General features: G+C 39.2%; 1 protein-coding gene across 3 annotated transcripts; it reads right to left on the bottom strand.

Moving 5' to 3' along the window:
* Positions 1–745: 745 nt before the first annotated feature.
* CIMIP5 (ciliary microtubule inner protein 5) lies at positions 746–17,954 on the bottom strand. 3 transcript variants are annotated; one of them, XM_026674282.2, is made up of 5 exons: positions 17,678–17,954; positions 12,196–12,468; positions 6,502–6,783; positions 5,565–5,604; positions 746–3,410 (listed from the first exon to the last, which is right to left on the bottom strand). In XM_026674282.2, exons 3-5 carry the CDS (start codon positions 6,759–6,761, stop codon positions 3,219–3,221), a joined length of 492 nt encoding a protein of 163 aa, XP_026530067.1. In that variant the 5' UTR covers positions 6,762–6,783; positions 12,196–12,468; positions 17,678–17,954; the 3' UTR covers positions 746–3,218. The 3 variants fall into 3 exon arrangements, with proteins under 3 accessions (XP_026530067.1, XP_087802714.1, XP_026530068.1); XM_087946588.1 differs by lacking the exon at positions 17,678–17,954 and adding an exon at positions 16,972–17,617; XM_026674283.2 differs by lacking the exon at positions 17,678–17,954 and having other exon boundaries at positions 6,502–7,250; positions 12,196–12,325.
* Between the last annotated feature and the right edge of the window lie 2,881 nt (positions 17,955–20,835).

Raw genomic sequence — 20,835 nt, 5'->3', positions numbered from 1 at the left:
CAGGTTCTGGAGTTCTGGAGAACTGGTAGCAGAAATTTTGAGTAGTTCGGAGAACCAGCAAATACCACCTCTGACTGGAGATTTTACAGTATCCTTCCCTTGCCATGCCCACCAAGCCACGCCCATAGAACCGGTAGTAAAAAAAATGTGAATCCCACCACTGCCTTGTACCTTAGGTTTTTTCCTGCCTAGGTGTAAAACTTTTCTCCATATTAAATTTCATTTTGTTGGATAGGGCCACAGGTAGGCTGCTGGCATCTTCTGGTTTAATGCGTTTAGGTATTTTATAATTTTGATATGCTATATTTTGCTAATTGCTATTAATGAATTTGTATTGTTTTTCTATTTCTAATGTGTTAAATAACTTTGTAACAACCTAGGAAATTTTAATTAGTAGTAATTTTAATAACAGTAGCAGCCTTTTAAAAATTATTTTAAGAATAGTGTGTATAAGATTATTATCAGTGTAAATTACTCAGTTCATCCTCCCAGAAGTTCAAGGGTCCCCAGTTGGGATTATTTTATTACATCCTCTGAAATGCTTGGAGACTCTTGAGAGATAGTGGCTTGCTTAAAGTAACCCAAATTTGCTATAATACACCATACATCACAATCTATGATACTGACATCCTGGATATTGTAAGGGAAGAAGTTTGTCAGTGGCTGCAAAAACCAGGAGTCCAGTAGCGTCTTTTCCAATTACTGTAACAAATTTTGTTAAAAGACACAGGCTTAGGTGAAATGCTTCATTAGATTGTTAGTTAGAACAGAACAGAGCGCTTTTATTTGGCTAAATATGATTAGGCACACAAGGGATTTATTTCCACTTGGGAAGTTCTCGAGGTACATGCAAAACAACAGAGTAATAATAATAATGATTAACAATAGTAATAATAATCATGATAATACCAATAAGAGGGGGTAGTAAAGAAGATAAGAAGGATATTAATAAAAGTCAGACAACATGGAAAAAATGGGTAAAAAAAAGATGTTATCAAACTCCCGGGTTTTCTGGAATCTTAGATAAATCCAGGTTTTATAAGTCCAGGGCACTTCAAATGTCAAAGATCTTGAGTAAAATATATGCCTTTCCAGATTGCCAAACAAACATAAATACCCATCCCGGTTAGATAGACATTACAAAGCTAGATAGATTCCTGATCTTGATCGGCATATATGAACTAAAAAAGAAAAGAAATCAGACTAGAAGAAAGCCAAGTTATTAAGCACAGGACAATTTTAGTTCATGCCAGTTGCCTAGTTTTCTAACAAATATAAACGTTCTTCATGCACGAGTTAAATATGATGGGAAAAAGATCATTCTGCTTACCCCAAAGATTCCTGAATTATTCTGAAAGCTACCTCAATCCTTGATGGCAAATATTCAGAAGCATTTAATGATGCTGATTATGAGGTTTTATTTTTTATTTATTGCAATAGTTCTGGCATTTATATAGAAATGTACAGTATAAGACTGCTCGACTCACATAAATATGACCCTAGATAGCATATATCAATATAATTAAAAAATCAAATATAATTAAACTGCAACAATAATGGACAACTAGGAAACCACATTTCTAACACATCCTAGCTCTAATACCTAAAAGAAGAAGTCATTTACTCTAATACCTAAAAGAAGAAGTCATTTTAATGCTTTTCTAAAAGCTATCAAGGACAGAACCAACCCATATATTGAGCGAAGGTCATTCCAGACATCAGGTGCTGCAGCAGCAAAGCATGCATGCCTCCTAGGACCCCCTCAGGTTGTACTGTTTCAAGGAAGGGACATAAAGCATACCTATCCTAATAGAGCATGGCAGGTAGAAATAATTGGAAGAAGGGTAATGCTGCAGATAATCTGGTCATGTAAGGCTTTGTAGATGATAATCAACACCCTGAATTACACCTGGAAGATTCCTAGGAACAAGTGCAATTTATAAAATAGTAGTATTGCCTCTGTGTGTGTGTGTGTTTGTGTGTGTGAATAGGTGGGTGGTTGAAATGAGGTATGCTCATCAATTCACACAGCACTGCATTCCAATGTCTTCAAGAGCAGCTCCATCTAAAAGCAGGGCTGGGCTGCTGGGGGTTTGCAGGGGTTCGGGATATCCTCTAGCTAAGATTCTGCACAGCTTGGAGAACCCCCAAATCCCACTCCTGGCTGGCTCCGCCCATCCCGCCCTGCCCCTCACAGGAGTCCCCGTGTGGCCCATTTTGGATGCAGGTAAGTGCAGGGCGCAGGAAGGGTGACAAAAGGCCTCCCGGAAGTTTGGGAAGGCTGGAAACAGGCCCATTTCTGGCTTCCAGAGAGCCTCCGGAGCCCAGGGGGGCTGTTTTCATCCTCCCAGAGAGTTGAAGAAAGGCTCCAGAGCCCGGGGAGGGCAAAAATGCCCCCCCACTGTGGTTCAGGAGGCCAACTAGGCCACGCCCAGCATGGCCATGCCCACCCAGCAACCGGGCAGAGAACCCGTTGCTAAAATTTTTGAAGCCCGCCCCTGTATAAAATGCATAGCAATAACCCAATCAAAATCTGACTAAGGCAAGAATGACTGCAAGTTGGACTTGCCAATTCAGGGACAGGTGCAACAAGCACAGCCACAGCATTAAGCAGCCCAGTCAGAGACGCTGCTTTGAACTAGGGCGTCTGGTTTAGTGCAGCAATTCGAATTGACCCCTAACACTCAACCTCACAAGTAGGGTTTCACATCTGGCTATCTGCAGGGCAATGCCTCTGACACTCTCCAGGGTGCCCTGGATGACTCCTCCCTTCCACCCTGCCCCTAATCCATACACAAAACCGAAATTGACACATTTGATGCCACGCCAAGTCTTTGCAATGTATAACAGGTCAGCCCTGTCATCTTCAATAAAACCTCAGGCTTAATTTTGATGGAAGAAATACAGTTTTCCTAAAGAATGGGGGTGAAAAAAGTGGACCTCCACACAGCCTCATACAGCTTATGCTTTCAAGAATGCAGTGCAGCACCACTATTTTCTAAACGTGAAAATCATAGAGATTAGTGTTTACATGTGACTATTCTCAAGGAAAATATTAGCAAACTTTGCTATCAACTTTCACTTGCTAAATATCATTGCTGACCAGTCTGCAGAAGAATTAAGTCTGGAAGGGTAAATGCACAAAAGTTTTTGACATTAATCCTATTTTAAAAAAGTATAGATAAGCATTTTTTTAACAGCAAGATTTCTATTTAGTTCTAGGAAGGCTGGAGTTCTTGCTCGGTTTTGGTTTTTCTTTTTCCATAATTGAGGAAATAGTCCATTTTTATCAGTGTTTTACCAAGATCAGTGTTCATTCTGCTGCCAATAACGTGGTTGGTGGTATTGGGAATTTTGTCTGAAAATATTGATATATATTCAGGGAGTTGGGCAGATACTTTTTTCTTACCCTGAAAAATATAATTCAGTTATTTATGTGAATAAAAGTTTAATAAGAAATGCTTCTATTGCCATTTTGCACATAATCAATTCATTGGGAATTAGGAAAGATTTCAAGAATAAACACAATAACATTACAAGTATTCTACTGAAACAGACCAAAGTTCTGATAACTGCAGGATTTGGCTATCATAACAAAAACACACAGATAGTTCTGGCTTTCATACATTTGTTACAATCATTCTGGAAATTACCTTCCTTTAATGGTTTTTGTGTCTGCCTGTATTTTATGATAATGACCTGAAGTCAATTTTATCTTGTATTCTGTGGCTGAAAGCAAACTGCTAATCCGGTTAATTAAAAAACTTTGCAATACAAGATAATCACTGCAATAAAAATAATACAATAATGTACATGCTTTTTAAAGGACATTTAGCAATGTTTTAAAACACAGTTCACTCAACTCTAATACAATATTTTTTATTTAGTCATCTGTATAACATCATCCTAAAACATTTAAATTTTCATAGTCCAAAATACTTTTGAACTATTATTAATGCATGGTTATTTATTCCTGTCTTAAAGCACAGGTCATTTGGTCAGAATCAGAATGACTGGCTGAGAAACATTGAATTCACATCTGAGGGTGTGTAGATGCTAGTTTTTAGAGATGAGAGACAGAGGAAAAAAAGAAACCCTGCTTTGCTTCTACCCTGAGTAATAATGGGCAGCTTTCAGATCTTGTGACAATTTCAGAAATAAGAGTGGGGAAAAGGAAGTCTTGTCTTGCCCATGGATAGAAGCACAGACAATCTCTTAACCCAACAGAAAATCTAATGAGATATTGATCCGAGATGTAAAGTGTTCCCATAAAACTAGGCTTAATGTGTAGAAACCAAAAAGGATGACAAGAAATCATTGGCAGTGACTAGAGGATATATCCTTGATTTCAAAGCTGAACCATTCTAACTTTGTAGAACTGTTTTAAGATTTCAAGAGCCTCTCCCAGTGTAGGTTTCCTGTGTGATCAGAACAACCCAATTCCAAAACACCTTCCAGTTATCCCCAACATCTTGCTGAGATCATCCTGTTCTCTCCACCCCTACCAATTTCTTTCTAAGCTACAAATGGCCTGATTTTCTTTAGAAAAATGCCATGTTTGCAGCATCATTCAAACATCAGGAACATTACCATAATTAATAGCCCCTTTTCCTCTCTTTGAAGCCAAAGTTGGTGATTTCATTCCCTCAGTCTCCAGGGAAATATTTTCCTTGCCTCTCCAACTTTCTTCAGCTTTGTAAATCCTCCGGTTTTGTTTCCACTTTTCCTGGTGTAAATTGACTGAGATATTAACTGGAGTGTGTGTGCTTTTCCCTTCCATCTCCAGAGCTAATAAATTATCTTGTTTATTCTTGTTCAGAAAAAGTAAGGGCTTTTCAGTCTGGGTTTTTTTCTAATCCCAGAGATGATTAAAAAAAAGTGAAGATGATGATCAAAGCCCATTAAAAATATGTCATGGCAACCTTAAGAGGGGCGGAGCTTCCTTGTCCTGGTAATGGCTACCATCTTGAGCTCTTTTTTTTTTTTTTAACTCTCTTGAGAATGCCCCTGCCCAAATCCTAGGCAGGCTTAAATGAAAAAGGAGAAGGGGCTGCAGAAGGACAATAAAGTTGATCATTGATCAATTGGCATCCCTCCTCATTTTTCCCTACCTTTAGAAGATAATGAATTGTAGTGATAGAGCCATTGAAAATAGAAACAGTGGAAACTTTTTTTTATTCACTGAAGACTACGTTTGAAGGAGAACTTGAGATATCTCATGAACAGTATTTGGGGAGATTTTCTTTACATCTTTCCCAATACAGAGAAGGGCAAGGGAACCCTCCACATTTTGTGCAGAGCCTTCACCGGATAAGAGCATAAGCTGCTTTTGTGAGTCAAGCTATTCCAGCTTGATTTTATCTGCTCCAGGATAAAAGCAAGCCATTGTCTAACATGATATATGAACCCACCAAGTGTAAAGCATCATCACCTGTTCATCCTTGACCATTTTGAACTATGACTATGTTAATTCAGGATGAATATATGATATGAAAATATGGGGGGGGGATCTGTTTCGAACATGTCAGTATATTTTTAACATGCATGTTTGGATTTTAACTTACCAGGGAATCGTAGTCCTTTAGGAAACTCCAGTTCTGATACCTTCAATGTAAAAAGATAATATCTTTCATGATTGTGAGTATAATTGTACCAAACAAACAAAAATTTAAGTGAATATCTGAAGGCCTAAAAGAAATGCACAGTGTTAGAGCTACCTGTCTCAGGCGTGTCAAATGTTTCAACTTTCAATTTCCAAAACTTAGGGTTGCTCAGAAGTTGTGACATGCCTTGGGGATTGTAAAGATATTTTGGTTACTTTAATATAATTTAGATGTGCTTGGTAAGTAACTACATAAATATCATAACTGTTTAACATTTTGTTTCATTGTATAACTAATGCCACCCCCCCTCCCATTTTCTATTAAGATAACAAATAATAACAGATAATCAGAGTTGGAAGGGACCTTATGGATCATCTAGTCCAAACCCTCGCCCAAGCAGAATACTCTACACCATTTCTGACAGATGGGAGACCAATCTCTCCTTGAAAGTCTCAACTGATGGCGCTCCCACAACTTCCGAGGGCAAGCTGTTCCATTGGTTAATTGTTCTCACTGTCAGAAAGTTTCTCCTTATTTCCAGGTTAAATCTCTCCTTGTTCAGTTTCCATCCATTATTCCTTGTCTGGCCTACAGGTGCTTTAGAAAATAGCTTGACCCCTTCCTCTCCGTGGCAGCCCCTCAAATATTGAAAGACTGCTATCATGTCTCCCCTATCTCTTCTCTTTCTATCTCTTCTCTTTCTATCTCTTCTCTTTCTATCTCTTCTCTTTTTATCTATCATTTTTTAAAACTTTTTTTTTCTTTTTCTAAATTTACATGGCTTTTATTCTATAAAAGTCACAGGCAGGTCCAGCATTACTCAGGTCAGCGCATGCGCAATCAAACTTGAACAGTCATATCAAAGCTTTTAAGACAGACACACTCCCGAGTTACTCACCAGTATTTGGTTGCCTTCCTCTCAGCCTCCACAGCCTCTCTCCAGATCTTGTCTTGTTGGACCTGGTCCCTCTTGAGAGCTTCATGCTCTTCCCAGCGGATTTTGCTTGAGGCCTTCCCTGAGGTAACAAGTGGGCTTCTTCCAGCCCTGCTGCTCAATGAAAGCGAAGAATATGAGGCTAGATTTCCAGCAGAGCTGGTTGCTGGTAACAGATACCCCATTGATGGGGTGCTTCTGGCTCCGTTTGTTTGGCTTCCCATGGTATAAACTGTGTTTATAATACTTCAAATCGGATCATCCCAGGAAAAAAAAAAGTGCGGGAGAGTGTTAGCCAGAAGGCAGTACGCTCACCAATTCAGCAAGTTCTCAGGCAATGTTTTGACATACATGTTAAATAAGCAAGGGAAATGCATGATTAATTCTGAAGTTTCCTGAGCGGTTTCAGATCATACTTGTGAGAGGACTCAGCAATCTATTTTTGGACAGTTCACATTGACAGGGACTTGAAAGAAGTTTCAGTGAATTAAAAAAAAAACCTCAGGGGCTATGAAATAGTGACTGGCTATCTGTATATATATATATATGTTCTGGAAATAAAAGTAATATTTCTTTGTTGTTTCCAAGATCCACACTGCATCATAAAGCTTTCTGATCACATAATAACAATGACTGGTAAAGGGATTTTACCCTTTTCTAAAAAGATTTCTCTCCCCCCCCCCCCCTTGAATTGCTGAGCTTTTCCTGCAGAGCTGAAAGAAAAGACACAGGGAGCCTGGATTAGTACTGTGTGTGTTTACTGTCTCCATTGGAAACCAGACTCCTTGCTATGAATATTCATCATGGACAGAAGGTGTGTGCTCCATAAAGACAACTGCTGGAGCTAAATTTTTAAGTTGCTATGAATCATCTCCTCCTCCTCCTTCTCCTTCTCCTTCTCCTTCTCCTCCTCCTCCCTCCCTCCCTCCCTCCTCCTCCTCCTCCTCCTCCTCCTCCTCCTCCTCCTCCTCCTCCATGTTTTGGCAATTTCAAGCTGCATGGACTTCAACTCCTAGTATTGAATTAAAGTTTCCAAGATTGAAAAAACACTACCCCATAGATGCAAGGAAATCCATATTTCAGTCTTAGATAACAGATATTTAGAATTATTTAAATTTCCCCAAAACACATTGTCCAATTTGAGTGACACGGTGGCCTAGTGGTGAAGACTCTCACCTCCCACTCAGAAGGTTGAGTATTTAATCCTAGATAGTGACAAGATGTTTCTCTCCTAGGGTGTAAAGAAAAAAATATTTGCCGTGAACTCCACGTGGCATCAGAAAGGGCATCCGGCCAGTGGTAGAAAGGCCACCGAAAGCTCACAGCGCCGCCACTTTTTGAGAAACCCGGTGAGCCTTTACCACATCCAAAAGAGGCCCCAGCAACCAGCCCCGAAGAGTGTTAAGCCCCCCCGAAGGCATTACAGGATTGTAAAAAGGAAGTTTTTTTATTTCTCCAAAATACACTGTCCAATTGTTTCCTGGAGTTTGGAGGAAGTGGGTGTCTGAAACATGGAGACTAGGACAGATAAAGCAGCTGCATTTGCCAGAGCACAGCCTCACAAAATCTTTTCCAACATGTAGGCATTGAGAGACGTTTTCATATAGAACTTGAAAATTGTTTCTGAAGGGAAAAATCACGTGAGATTTTTCCAAAAGCCTCTTTTACAACACTCATGTAGATAAAACTTTCTTCTTATTGTAAACAGCCCCAAATTGCAAAACAGATCTTGGCCAAAAGAGGGTGGTGTAGGACAAAGCATTCCATGCTGACTTCTGAATGAATTTCTCAGTGTCTTTTACAAAAAGGTCTCTACTGTATAATGCTAACTTTACATTCATACAAAATGTTGGCAAAATTATTTAAAGCTATTTCACACTATAACCCAATGATGATGGTTTTGAGTCTGGTCTGGAAGCTACAACTAAGTACTGAATTCTCTGTTTTTATGCTACTCCAGGGGAGTGGTGGTGGGAGCTAAAATGCCCACATGTTATACCAGTGTTAACAGATCTCTTACTAGCAAATAACATAACTGTCGGCATAAGTAAATCCTTCACTAATTCAGGATCGACATATGTGAAATAACATCTTGGATTATATCTGTTTCTTAGGCACTTTCACTTTTCAGAGGAGACCCTGTTCTTCATGCCATGGGTTGCTTTGTGGCAATGACAAGGGGGGACTTTCCACATGAAGACACCTAGAATAGCCTTCCTGCAGGCTAGTAAGCCCCGTGCCCATGTTGATGTGGTTTTGTCAGACTTGCGGGATAAACCAGACGGGAATCATCATCAGATGAAGTAATTCTAATTCATTGTAAAACTACATTGACAGAATCTTGCAAGTCTCAAAGTACAATCCCCCCCCCCCCCAAATCTCCTTTACAGTCTGAGAAACTAGGAAAGGTCACTTCTGAGATTCTTGCTCATCCCATTGTGCAGTTGTGTATCATGCTGTAACTTATCTGACTGGTCCCTTGGCACTGTCTCTTCACCCAATTTCCCAGTGTCTTTCCCATATAACATTACAGAGCTGCAAGCAGGGGTGGGATTCTACCGGTTTGGACTGGTTCTATAAACTGGTTGTTATGATTTTGCACAGTTCGGAGAACCGGCAAATCGTGCCCCTGGCTGGCTTCATCCCTCTCCGCCTGCCCCTCCCTCCCCGCCCAGTAAGTCCTTATAGCGCATGCGCCACATCGCTCGCAGGCTCAACATCACTGACTGCATTGTCCCCCACCCAGTCACTCCTAAAGGTATTTTTCCCCCTCCTGATCAGCTGTTCCAATGATCAGCTGTGCCGGGATCCCCCTCGCTTTCTTACTGCTTCACCCAGGAGGATTCCCTGAGGCCCAGGAGGCAAAAAGGGGCCCACAGAGGGGTACGGGGGTACTGCATGCCCCTCTGCACTCTGTTTTTTGCCTTCTTGGGCCCTAAGGAAGCCTTCCGGGAACAAAAATGCCACCCCCAGGCTTCTCTGAGTCCCACGAGGCAAAAAAAGGGGTGTGCTGCAAAAAAAAAAAGGAAGAAGCCACACCTACCCATTCACATGGTCATGCCCAGCTAGCCACACCCACCTAGCCATGCCCACAGAACCGGTTGTTAAAAATTTGAATCCCACCCCTGGTTACAAGCCTTTTGCAACACCACCATTCTGTGTTGATTTTCTCCAGTCTCACTCTTGTTTCTGAACACTTAACAAGTTAACACTTCATCGAGTACCATACGATATAGCAATCACAATAAAAACCACAATGGAGCCAAGGTTAAACAATGGAGCTGAGGTTCTCAAAGAAATAGACATTATACAACCCTACAGCAGAATTCCCCTTAATATCTTATCCCAGCACCAGAGGGAATAAATCAGTTTTTCAAATTTTTCAGAACATTAACTTTTGATACATTGACTATCTTTTAATACGCTGCTTTTACCTTGTTTATTTTAAAAGGTTTTTAGAATTTGTAAATTGCTTTGGGATGCTCTGTAACTACGGGTAGTCCTTGACTTACAACAGATTGTTTAAAACGTACAAGGGCACTGAAAAAGTGATTTATGACCGTTTTTCACACTTATGACCATTGTAGTATCCCCACATTTCTGACCGTTGCAGTCACATGATCAAAATTCAGAAGTTTGGCAACTGACTCATATTTATAGTGTCTGGGGTGGTGGTGGTCATGTGGTCACCTTTTGCAACCTTCTGACAAGCAAACTCAATGGGGAAGCCAGATTCAATTAACAACCAGCTTACTAACTTATCAGTTGCAGAGATCCACATAACCATTGTGGTATGAAAGGTTGTAAAATGGGGCAAAACTCACTTAACAACAGAAATTTTGGATTCAATGGCAAGGTTGTAAGTCGAGGATTACCTGTATCAATGTTAATATAGAACAACTGTTGATAAATAGATAAATGTCCAAATTTATTGCCTCTATGTTTTATTTAATGCTACTTTACTAAATAAAAAATGGAGATTGACTTCTATATTGTTTTATCCATTATATCTACAGGTAGTCCTCAACTTACAACAGTTCATTTAGTGACCGTCCAAAGTTACATTATCATTGATTTACAACTGTTTTTTCATACAACCATTACAACTTCCCCGTGGTCACGTGATCAATATTCAGATGCTTGGCAATTGACTCGCATTAATGACAATTGTAGTATCCCAGGATCACCTTTTGCAACCTTCTGACAAGCAAACTCCATGGGGAAACCAGATTCACTTAACAACCGTGTTTCTAATTTAACAAGTGCAGTGATTCACCTAACATCAGAGGCAAAATTCTCTTAACAAATGTCTCCCTTAGCAATAAAAAATTTGGGCTCAGTTGTGGTCATAAGTCAAGGACTACCTGTATTTATCTGACATCTTTAAGAATGATCCTATTAAGTCCCTTCCAAATTGAAATAAAGACACCTCCCTAGCAAAGCTATTAACTTTTTCCAACAGAGCATGACCTTGAAAGACTACAATTCCCATCAGCCAGTTTGGTTTTAATGATTAAGGCACCAGGCTGGAAAGCCAGGGCCTGTGAGTTCAAGTCCTACCTTAGTCATAAAAGCCAGCTGGGTGACTTTGGGCCAGTTACTACTCTCTCTCTCACCTGAACTGACTTCACAGTTGTGGGAAAAATAGTTGAAGAAAAGCGTGTTCACCATTTTGAGTTATTTGTAAAAATAATAAAGGTGGGAAATGAACGAACAAACTAATATCCAACCATCATAGATTTAGCTACTATGTCAAGTACAATGGGGGCCTTACATATCTAACAGGAACTAGTTTGTGGAAGGCCTAAATTACAATGTAGAATTCATTTTAAAAGAGCTTGAATTCAGCATTATATTATATCACTTTGTAAGTATACTGCATGCATGTGCAGTCAAATCCTTCATGGAAATATGTAGTTTTTGTGCCTCTTCATAGGAGTGGGATCCTGTTTCTGATATCCCATGGACATGTCTTACCTTTCTATTTTTCTTGAACATCATTGTTCTTCAGAATGTCCATCACATAGGAGTCGTGGCATGCCCACATACTATGGCATCGAGCTACTGAGTCAGAGAATCTCCATATCCTGCCTGGTAATTTCTAAGAATAGCTGACTATAAAATATCCTATAAATTCCATTTCTAAAGTTCAGAGTTATCTGAACAACCATGTATTTAATAATCCTTTTAGGTTGCCTTTCAGAATACAAACCCAAATAATAAGCAGTGCAATAATTAGTTTCAAACTGAACAGAATCCAGAGTTAATAGCAGAAGCCTATCATATAAAGATTCTAAAAAACAGCAGTTATTATACCACCACAAAAATCTGACAAATTCATTCTTAGAGCTTTCCTACTGGCCTGCATTGTTCTTTATTTTTGACAGTTTTTCTACTGCAAGCATCAAGCCAAGTTGCGGTTCTGAGATTGCACAGTCTGGGCCTATGACTGCCGAATTCCAGGCTTCAATTTGTAATCAAATACACCTGAGAAATTTAGGTACACCTGAAGAGGTTTGCCACTCTGCCTTATATCCTGTGAGAACATCTTGTAGGGCATTTTGAGCAAAATTCTTGTTGGGCATTTTGAGCAAATATCAAAAAATCTCAATACCAATAGTCACTAAATAAAGTATGGAAACCAATTGTTGAACATACCTCCTCGAGTGAATTTGGGGATCCAAATCCTTCGGCTTGGAAAAAGAACTTGGAAAAGTCAGATGGAAGGAAAGTTACTTTGCTCCAAGGAGTCAGGGAACAGTGTGTTTCCCCAGACACGCTATTCGCCAAGAATATCAATTGCTGGTTGGCAGAAGAGTATACCATGGTAACCTCAGCTTCTGTTTACAGTTCAAATACACTTCCATTGGTTGACGGGATCTATGGGAGCTTTTCAGGAAGGCTTCTAATTGCTTCAGCAACTGCAAATCCCTGGAGATGGGGACAATGCAATATTTCTTAATAAGCCACTTCTATTGTCACCAAACAAACAAAAAGAACATGTTGCAATCAGCAATTACTACATAGGTCATTAGTATATGGCAGTTATTTAATTTCCCCCGCCCCCACATGAAGGAAAGGGCTGCTTTGTATGTGTGATTAAATTTGGGGGAAGGATTTTCAAAGGCAGATTAGGGTTCTCACATCCATGCCATAAAACTAATCCCATTCCCTACATTGGGGCTATCTTGGGGAAGGATGAGAGGGAAGCAGAGCATTCCACACAATGAGAGCTTAACTAGGTAGGTAAGAACTCAACTTTTAACCCAAGAGAAACTAAGAGTAAAGAGCCCTCACCCTGGTCTATGGCATGAAACATTCAGTTATTTCCTTTTGGATTCTAAAAACATGGGATAACTCAAAGTAGTATCGTTCCACTGAGATTTCAAAAATGATTCCCCCCCCCCATTTTCTGGGATGTATTTATTTGTTTATTCGACTGCTCTAGCCACCCACCTCAATCAACGACTCTGGGCGACTTACAATTCAAACTATTCAAAACTAAATTCAAAACTACAACTCAACACTGTGAAATCTCATTTCATTATATTGTTAATATCCTCCCAGATTGTATGTAAGTAACAAAATACATAAGCATTGTAATTTTTGTCATTGTACGTTGCCTTGAAGGCATTCTAAAAATACAAATGATGGCTATTGTCTGTATTGGGAGTGCGATGTTTGGGGGTTTTTGAGTCTGTCTTCTACATGCTTTTACCAGTCTTGTAATAATTACAAGAATAAAGTGAAGATTAATCTTTATATTCAAGGAAGACAGAAAAACAATGAACGGATAGAGAGTGTGTATCCTTTCCTTTCCTCTCTTGTCTTTTGCTTGTTTATTTTCCAGGCTTCTTTCCCAAATAGGCAGATGATTAAATAAAGAGGCAAAAAAGGAAGAAGTTCTCTCTCTCTCTATATATATATATACATGATGACAGTGAAGATTCCTTTATGGAATTAGAAATAAAAATTATTTGTAAAAAAAAAAGATGTGGCCAGAGTTATTTGCTAATCTCACAGTTGTTTGGTGAAGTACAATAAAGTTGACTATTGATATATGCTTGAAGAAAGCATCTCAGCAAAGTTTGTCAGCCTTTGGACAATAATATTTTTTTGGAGAATTTGGTGCTCTCTGATTGTTTGCAAATGCTTCATTACCCAACTAACTGATGTTATCTAGTTGGGCAATGACCAAGCTCAGAGAGCATCAAATTCAACCTTGAGCTATTCTCTTCTACTGGAAGAATGTTTATTCTACACTGAAAGAAATGAAATACTGTATCTCAAAGGGAGACATTCAGGAATAATATCAGGGGTGGGATTCAAATTTTTAACAACCGGTTCTGTGAGCCTGGCTTAGGTGGTGGGCGTGGCTTGATGGTCATGTTATTGGCTGGGCATGGCCAACTCAATATCACTCACATCGAGGCACGCATCTCCTTGCCTGGCCTCTCGTGACTGGGGATGCTGCAACAGTCGTAAGTGTGAAAAATGGTCATAAGTCATTTTTTTCAGTGCCATTGTAACTTTGAATGGTCACTCCACACAAGCAAAGTACCAGCAAAGGAGGGGAAAAAAACTCCAGAGAAGTTCCTGAGACAGGAAGTCTAGTCCTGCCAAGAATGTAATAAGGGTTAACGGAGAGGCAGTTTCTGTAAGCAACACCAGAATGTTTCCTTCCTGCCTTCCTTACAGGATTAGGCCAGTAATTTCTTCTAACAACTGGTTCTCCAAACTGCTTAGAATGTTAACAACCAGTTCTAGAGAATAGGTGCGAACTGGTAGAATCCCACCCCTGAATAACATCTAGAATAGGTAACAAAAGCAACAGCCAAAAGGAAAAAAAACAGCCCCAGGATTCTTTAGCACTTTCATTCAATAATTATCCCTAAGAAGGGTTTAAGAATTGGAGCTGAGTCCATACTAAGTAATCCATACTTCCCCAAATGTCAGATGATTTCAGTGTAAGCAAAATTATGGAATTCCTCCCTTCCCAATTTTGAAATTGCTGAATTCAAGGCCAAGAGTGTTCTTTCTCTGCCTTTCAAGCAAATGATAGCTTAAAAGCTATCATGCTTTAAGCTAAAATGATAGTTTAAAATTGTGTCAAGATCTTCACTGAGCCATCTGCTGCTCTGTATTGCATGCAGAGAGATTTGACATCAGTTGTAGCAACTGGGTAAGGATGACTGGAGTCGCAAAACAGACATTGTGAGAGCACACGATAGAAAGAAAGGCTGGTCTTTAATAACAAAACTAAAACTTAAATGTTTGGAGAAAAGTCAATGGAGAAGATCTTGATGCTTAGAAAACATTTCCCCAGCTACACAAAAGGCACTATAGACTTCGTAAGAAAATTGAACTCCAGTCTCCCTAATAACTCAATTGTATCCAATATGGATATTGCGACCCTGTATAAAGGAACCATCAAGAATATGATTGCTGATCCCTACAGAGCACATCTTGCAACCAGACTGCATGTCTCACCCATAAATATTTCACTTTTGGCAATGACAAATGCCTACAAATCACTGGTATACCCATGGATATATCATACCTCCATAATATGTCAACATCTTTAGGTCTGCTACCTTGATGTTTGCTATACACAATGGAGATATAAACATCACTTTTTACAGGTAACCTACCAATTGTCACGTACAGTATACCTGCATATGATTCTAGATTCCATCCAGAACACTCTACCAAATCTATCGTCTACAAGCTAGGTTCTATGCTACAACTACATTTATTTTGACCTGTTAGGCAGAAATGCTCAAGTACTAGAATTAAACTGGATATTTAGGAGACTGAACTACTCACTCCATGAGATCAATAGACAAATTAGTAGAGGCAGAATGATTCCAGAAAAGACCTATTCAAAGGCAGAACACAGAATACCACTGGTTATCTGCAGCACCTGCCCAAACTGGTCAAATGCGTTTCATACTGGACAATGACATTGCTCTTTTGTTGTGCTCTCTCTCTCTCTCTCTCTCTCTCTCTCTCTCTCTCTCTCTCTCTCTCTCTCTCTCTCTCTGTCACACACACACACACACACACACAGAGTTTAGTGGGTTAATATTCCCATCACCAAACTGTCCCAATTAAGTCCAGCCACAAGCAGACCAATACTAGTCCACAGAGCAATGGCCAAAGAGTCCACAAGGCACTTGAAAGTTTCCCAATCAAAACCTACCTGGTAAAATTAAATTCACAATACAAGAGGAGTCACGAGACAAGAAAAGTTCAAAGTTCACAAGACATGATCCAATTCAAGGCATGGTGTCAGTCCACAGCAAGGCAAGAATCACAACAACCACACAGGTAGTCAGGCTGGTTGTCTCCCATAACAAAATGAACTGAAGAGATTGGTGGATGTTTTGGACTGTGAGTGGCCCATATGGGGGAAAAGGGAGAATCAACTATGCTTGCTTTTGTGCAGGAATCCCAGAGCTGGTTTCGCTTCTCCTGTGCCAACTATTGAGTAAAAGTTTTATACTCTTGGTAAAATAATGTCCCAGGAGTTTCTGGACAGTTAACATTAAACCAGTTCTGTGTTTCCCATGCAAAAGCAAGTGTAGTTAATTCCCCCTTTGGTGTCATGGTAAAACTACACAATGGAGACATAGACATCACTTTTTACAGGTAACCTACCAATTGCCATGCATAACTATGTGCTTCCAGATTCTACATAGGATCAATGGGAAAAACTTTGCATGAAGAATGAATGGGCACGAATTTGACATCAGGGCTCAAAACAAGGGCAAAGTTATATCAGAATATTTCAGCTTCCTAGAACATACTACTGAAGATCTCAAAGTGACCGTTTTGGAAAAATGAGACTTTAACAAAATGATTAAGCGGAAGACGGCTGAATTTGTATTCATCAAAGTGTTTCAGATTATCTCAACATGTCTCAACAAACATAATGAGTTTTTAATACATTACAGTTGTTAATTGGGTCTGCCTCACATATAACCTGCAGCTCATGAAAATTAGGCCTTTTAATAAAATTTGCTAGTTGGAAAAGCTGCTACAAGACTTCTGGTTTTTTGGCATACATAAAACGACTATTTTGTAATACAAACCTAGCATTTACTAAAGCTATAGCAAATCAACAAAAGATGAATGCCTTTCTTACAGGAACATTTTTATCTCTAATAAGGATTCTGATAACAAAAAATGACCTGAACAAGAAGTACTTTTTAAGGAGAAATAACTCTTATAAAATACATTCCCGGTAGAGCACAGTATCTGACAAAACCAAATCTACGTCCTTATTTAAAGAGTAACTGTATTATGAGTGAATTACAATTCACAACTACTACTGAAATTCATTTTTTTTTTTTACAAATATAGCTGGTTTCAGAATAAAAGATTTTGATCCATAATAGATGTACTGATGAATTAGATGCCCATTTGACTTACAGTAGGATGGGGGATTTATTTCTCTTGTTCATGTGCATAACCAGTGACAATGTTGTGATGGTGACTGATTTCCTGGCATTTTGTATCATTATGGTTTATTGTCTAGTAAATAAAGCAAAGCATGCCTACTGCTGCAAAGGCAAAATACCCATGTTTATGCAATTTGTAAAAACACAATTCAGAAAAAGGAAGCATCCAAACATCTTAATTATACACTCTGGACCATAACTTTTCTTTAAATAGGATACAGTTGCATGCAAAAGATCTCAGATTCAGTTCATGTTCGGATAGGACTGAAAAATCTTCTACCCTGAAAGATACAACTAATCAAGAGAAGATAATATTGAGCTAGCTGTACTTATGGTCATATTCAGTGGAAGGTTGCACATTCTTGTTCATATCCCCCCCACACTCTATCTGTAATCCATTCAAGTTAGTTTTCATCAGATTATCCCACAGGAACCAGCATATTATCTTAGTAGTCAAGGATTGTGCTGTCCCACTCCCTCACATATACACCTCATACCAGTGGTTTAGTGGGTTTATTAATATTGCCAGCAATTTCCCTTAGCAAAAACCCAGAACTGTCCCAATTATGTCCAAACCAATGCTAGTCTGGACCAAAGGCAGACCAATGCTTGTCTACAGAGCAGTGGCCAATGAGTCCACAAGGCATTTGAAAATTTTCCAAACAAGATAAACCAACCAGGCAAACTTAAATCCACAGTACAAGATGGTTCATGAGGCAAGATATGTTCAAAGTTCACAAGGCATGATCCAAGTCAAGGCACGGTGCCAATCCAAAGCAAGTTGGCAGTCACAACCAGGAAACACTACTAGGCAAGGAACATGTTGTTCCCAGCATTGCCTCCATTTGTCTGCTGTGCTAAATAGCCAGCTTCTGGTGCAGCCCATAAAGAGAGGCAAGATGGCCTCCTCATGAGTTATCAGGATGACCTTAGCTGCTCCTGCCTTTTCTCTGCTCTTTGTGTTCTTGGATCAGGTGCAGAATGCAGTTCATCCTCATCACTGACTGGCTGCAGCTGTGTGCTTTTCCCACCGAAGACTCGGAGCTGTCCTGCTACAGCTGTGCTTCAGCTAAATACCTCTCTATTTGGCTGCTTGGAGCCATTGACCAACTCCCCTCCAGCTGTGTCTGGAACTGGGGAAGCATCTGGGGGAGTCATCACAAGGATGAGAAGAGTCTTGCCATCCAACCCAACAGTGGTTATTTATTACTGGTGAGACATACAAAAGAACATTCTGCAAGTCAGTCCAAAAATCCAACCAGGAGAAGTCTTAGTCAAGATTCTAGACAGCAAAAACTAGAAAGTGACGATCAGGTTATCTTCTGATACAATGTAAAGTGATACTGGTGAGTTTAGATTAAAGTTCTAAGCAGGTAAGCATGACTAATTTTGGTTCAGATCTTACACAAAGGTTTGGTTCCTCTGGTACAGAAATCTCAGTGAGATTGCCTAGATCAGGGTGTCAAACTGGTGGCCTGCGGGCCAGATGTGACACACACAGGCCATGCCCAGCTCTGTGAAGGGAAAAAACATTGTGATACATCATGTGACATGGCGAGTTTGACTCCTATGGCCTAATTATCATCTTCATTGAAAGAGGGAGATGTTACAAAATGAATATAAATGGTTAATATGCCAAAAGATTAGGGAATCTTTGATTGATATTTACACTATGCCACAAAGCATGCTAAATAATATTACAATAGCAACACTGGTAATATTCACTGTTTTTTTTCCCTAAGCCATGGATTGTTGAACCATGATTGTTGAATAAATGAAAGTTGACTAGTTCATATATTAACATAAGCCTGAAATTCTGGTTTATAGCTAATGGTTGGCTTAATAGATTTGATAAGCCACAAATTTGTCTTATCCTGCATTATACTGATGCATGACCAAACTATCAGAACAAAAGTATAGGTGTCTGAAACAAGCTGTGATATCAGAACGACGGGGCATTGTGATATCATCAAGCCAATATCACAATTATGTGATTTGTGTCAATCATGTCATGACAACTGACAGAAGTCTGTAAGTTGCACTGAATGCTATATTATGCAACTTGTTCGCTATCAAGATCTGTATGTTGTTATTCCCACTTTCCAGCTGCCCACGTTAAGAAAATCAAATGGTGTGGAACACTTATGTGTTCTGCTGTAAATTCTTGGAAGAAGGATAAAAGTTAAAATCAATGGCCTATTTTATTCTCATAAAATCCCTGTGTGGAATATGAAGCTGAAAGAGCGAGTAGCTGGCTGGCAATCATTCACTAAACTGCTCAGGCCTGAGATGGGATTTATTTGGCTGGAAATGAGATTGTTAAATGTTTTGTTAATTTTTTTCCTGTTTTTCTCTCTCCCTGAAAAGCACTTTGGAAATATTTATAAACAGTTAAAAGATTTAATTTAAGTACCATAATGTGACTTATGAAATGGTTTTGCCATGTTATGCTTTTGATTTCCGAACCTGGGATTTTAATTTTTCCTTTCCGAAAGCAGCTGATGCACATCACTTAAAGCTTTTTGGCTCAGATTTATTTTCACTGTGTCTGGCTGGTGGGGACTATAGTGCTTTTCAACCCAAGCTCTTGAAAACTTATAGTTTTTGCCTTCTTGAGTTAAGACTGCGGAGTAAATGACATTTCTTAGCCCTGTCAATAGTAGGGCAAAAGACAACTGATTATTGAGCTTCCAGCAGTTCAAATATTTACAAAATGTCTCCTTTCACAGTCATTCTTTCTGGCAAAAAAGGTGATATGTGATTCTCAGCAAATGTAGATCAAGGAGATAATAAACCCAGGGAACTCCCACCAATTAAAGATTCACTAAGATTGTTCTAGGCATGTTGCCTTGATTAAAACTGATGATCACACTGAGTTTAACGAATCAGTTGGAATTTTAATTGTTAATGTATATTGCACTACAAAAAGAGATGCTTTGTATTCTATTAATTGCATTTCTGTTAGTGAATCACTTGTACATGGATTTCAGTTCATTTCTCCCAAAGAGATAGTGGTAGTGATGATGGGTAAATTGGTTACTTTTGCTTTTCCAGCACTGCAGTACAGTGAATACAGTCATTGTGCTATGATTTATCATAAACAAAGTTCTGTAGAATTAGAGCTTGGGCACAAAGTTGGGCCAGGCAAATTTGCAAAATTAAGAACTGAAGCTCTCATTTCATCAGTGTCTCACCAGCTCTTCACAACGAAAAAGCAGAACTGGAAGACCAAGAAGCTGCAAACAATTACAAATGAGAGAGATGTTACTTTTTAAGATGATCACAAAATTGTGGGTTGTTCTACTATAGTTCATGATCTTACTTATGTAATTGTAAGTATGTATGGCCTGATCTGAAAGTTGTTTTTTTTAAAGAACAATTTCACCCATAAAATAGAGGGTCTGTGGATTATGATTAGACTTCCCTCAGTGGTGGGATTCAATTATTTTTACTACCAGTTCTGTGGACGTGGCTTGGTGAGCATGGCAGGGGAAGGATACTGTAGAATCTCCATTCAGAGGTGGTATTTGCCGGTTCTTCAAACTACTCAAAATTTCCGCTACCGGTTCTCCAGAACTGGTCAGAACCTGCTGAATACCACCTCTGACTTCCTCTTTCATTCATTCAGTGGTGTTGATTCAGACTAGGTGCAACCATGCTTAATAAATAAATTCAGAAATTGAAGTAGGACTATACAAAATTTGTATGTTGTCCACCTTCATTCTTAATTCTTTTTTTAATATATAAAAGTTTTTAATTTTTTTAATTTTACACATCTCTACACGTGAGCAACATGATTCCGGATTATAACACTAGTACATAGTCATACTTTCAT

The sequence above is a fragment of the Notechis scutatus genome, chromosome 1, assembly GCF_049901735.1.
Source record: "Notechis scutatus isolate UNSWTSFEM ecotype Mainland chromosome 1, rNotScu1.2, whole genome shotgun sequence".
Taxonomy (NCBI): domain Eukaryota; kingdom Metazoa; phylum Chordata; class Lepidosauria; order Squamata; family Elapidae; genus Notechis; species Notechis scutatus.
Note: the sequence above shows the minus strand (reverse complement) of the source record. Positions and strands in the feature narration are given on the sequence as shown.

What these genes read in the sequence shown, in the direction of transcription:
- CIMIP5 (XM_026674282.2), bottom strand. Translation starts at nt 6,761, where the DNA reads ATGGGAAGCCAAACAAACGGAGCCAGAAGCACCCCATCAATGGGGTAT. An exon ending in AGGAAGGCAACCAAATACTG is followed by an intron (nt 5,605 to 6,501) that starts GTGAGTAACTCG and finishes TTTACATTGAAG; the next exon opens with GTATCAGAACTGGAGTTTCC. An exon ending in TAAAGGACTACGATTCCCTG is followed by an intron (nt 3,411 to 5,564) that starts GTAAGTTAAAAT and finishes TATATTTTTCAG; the next exon opens with GGTAAGAAAAAAGTATCTGC.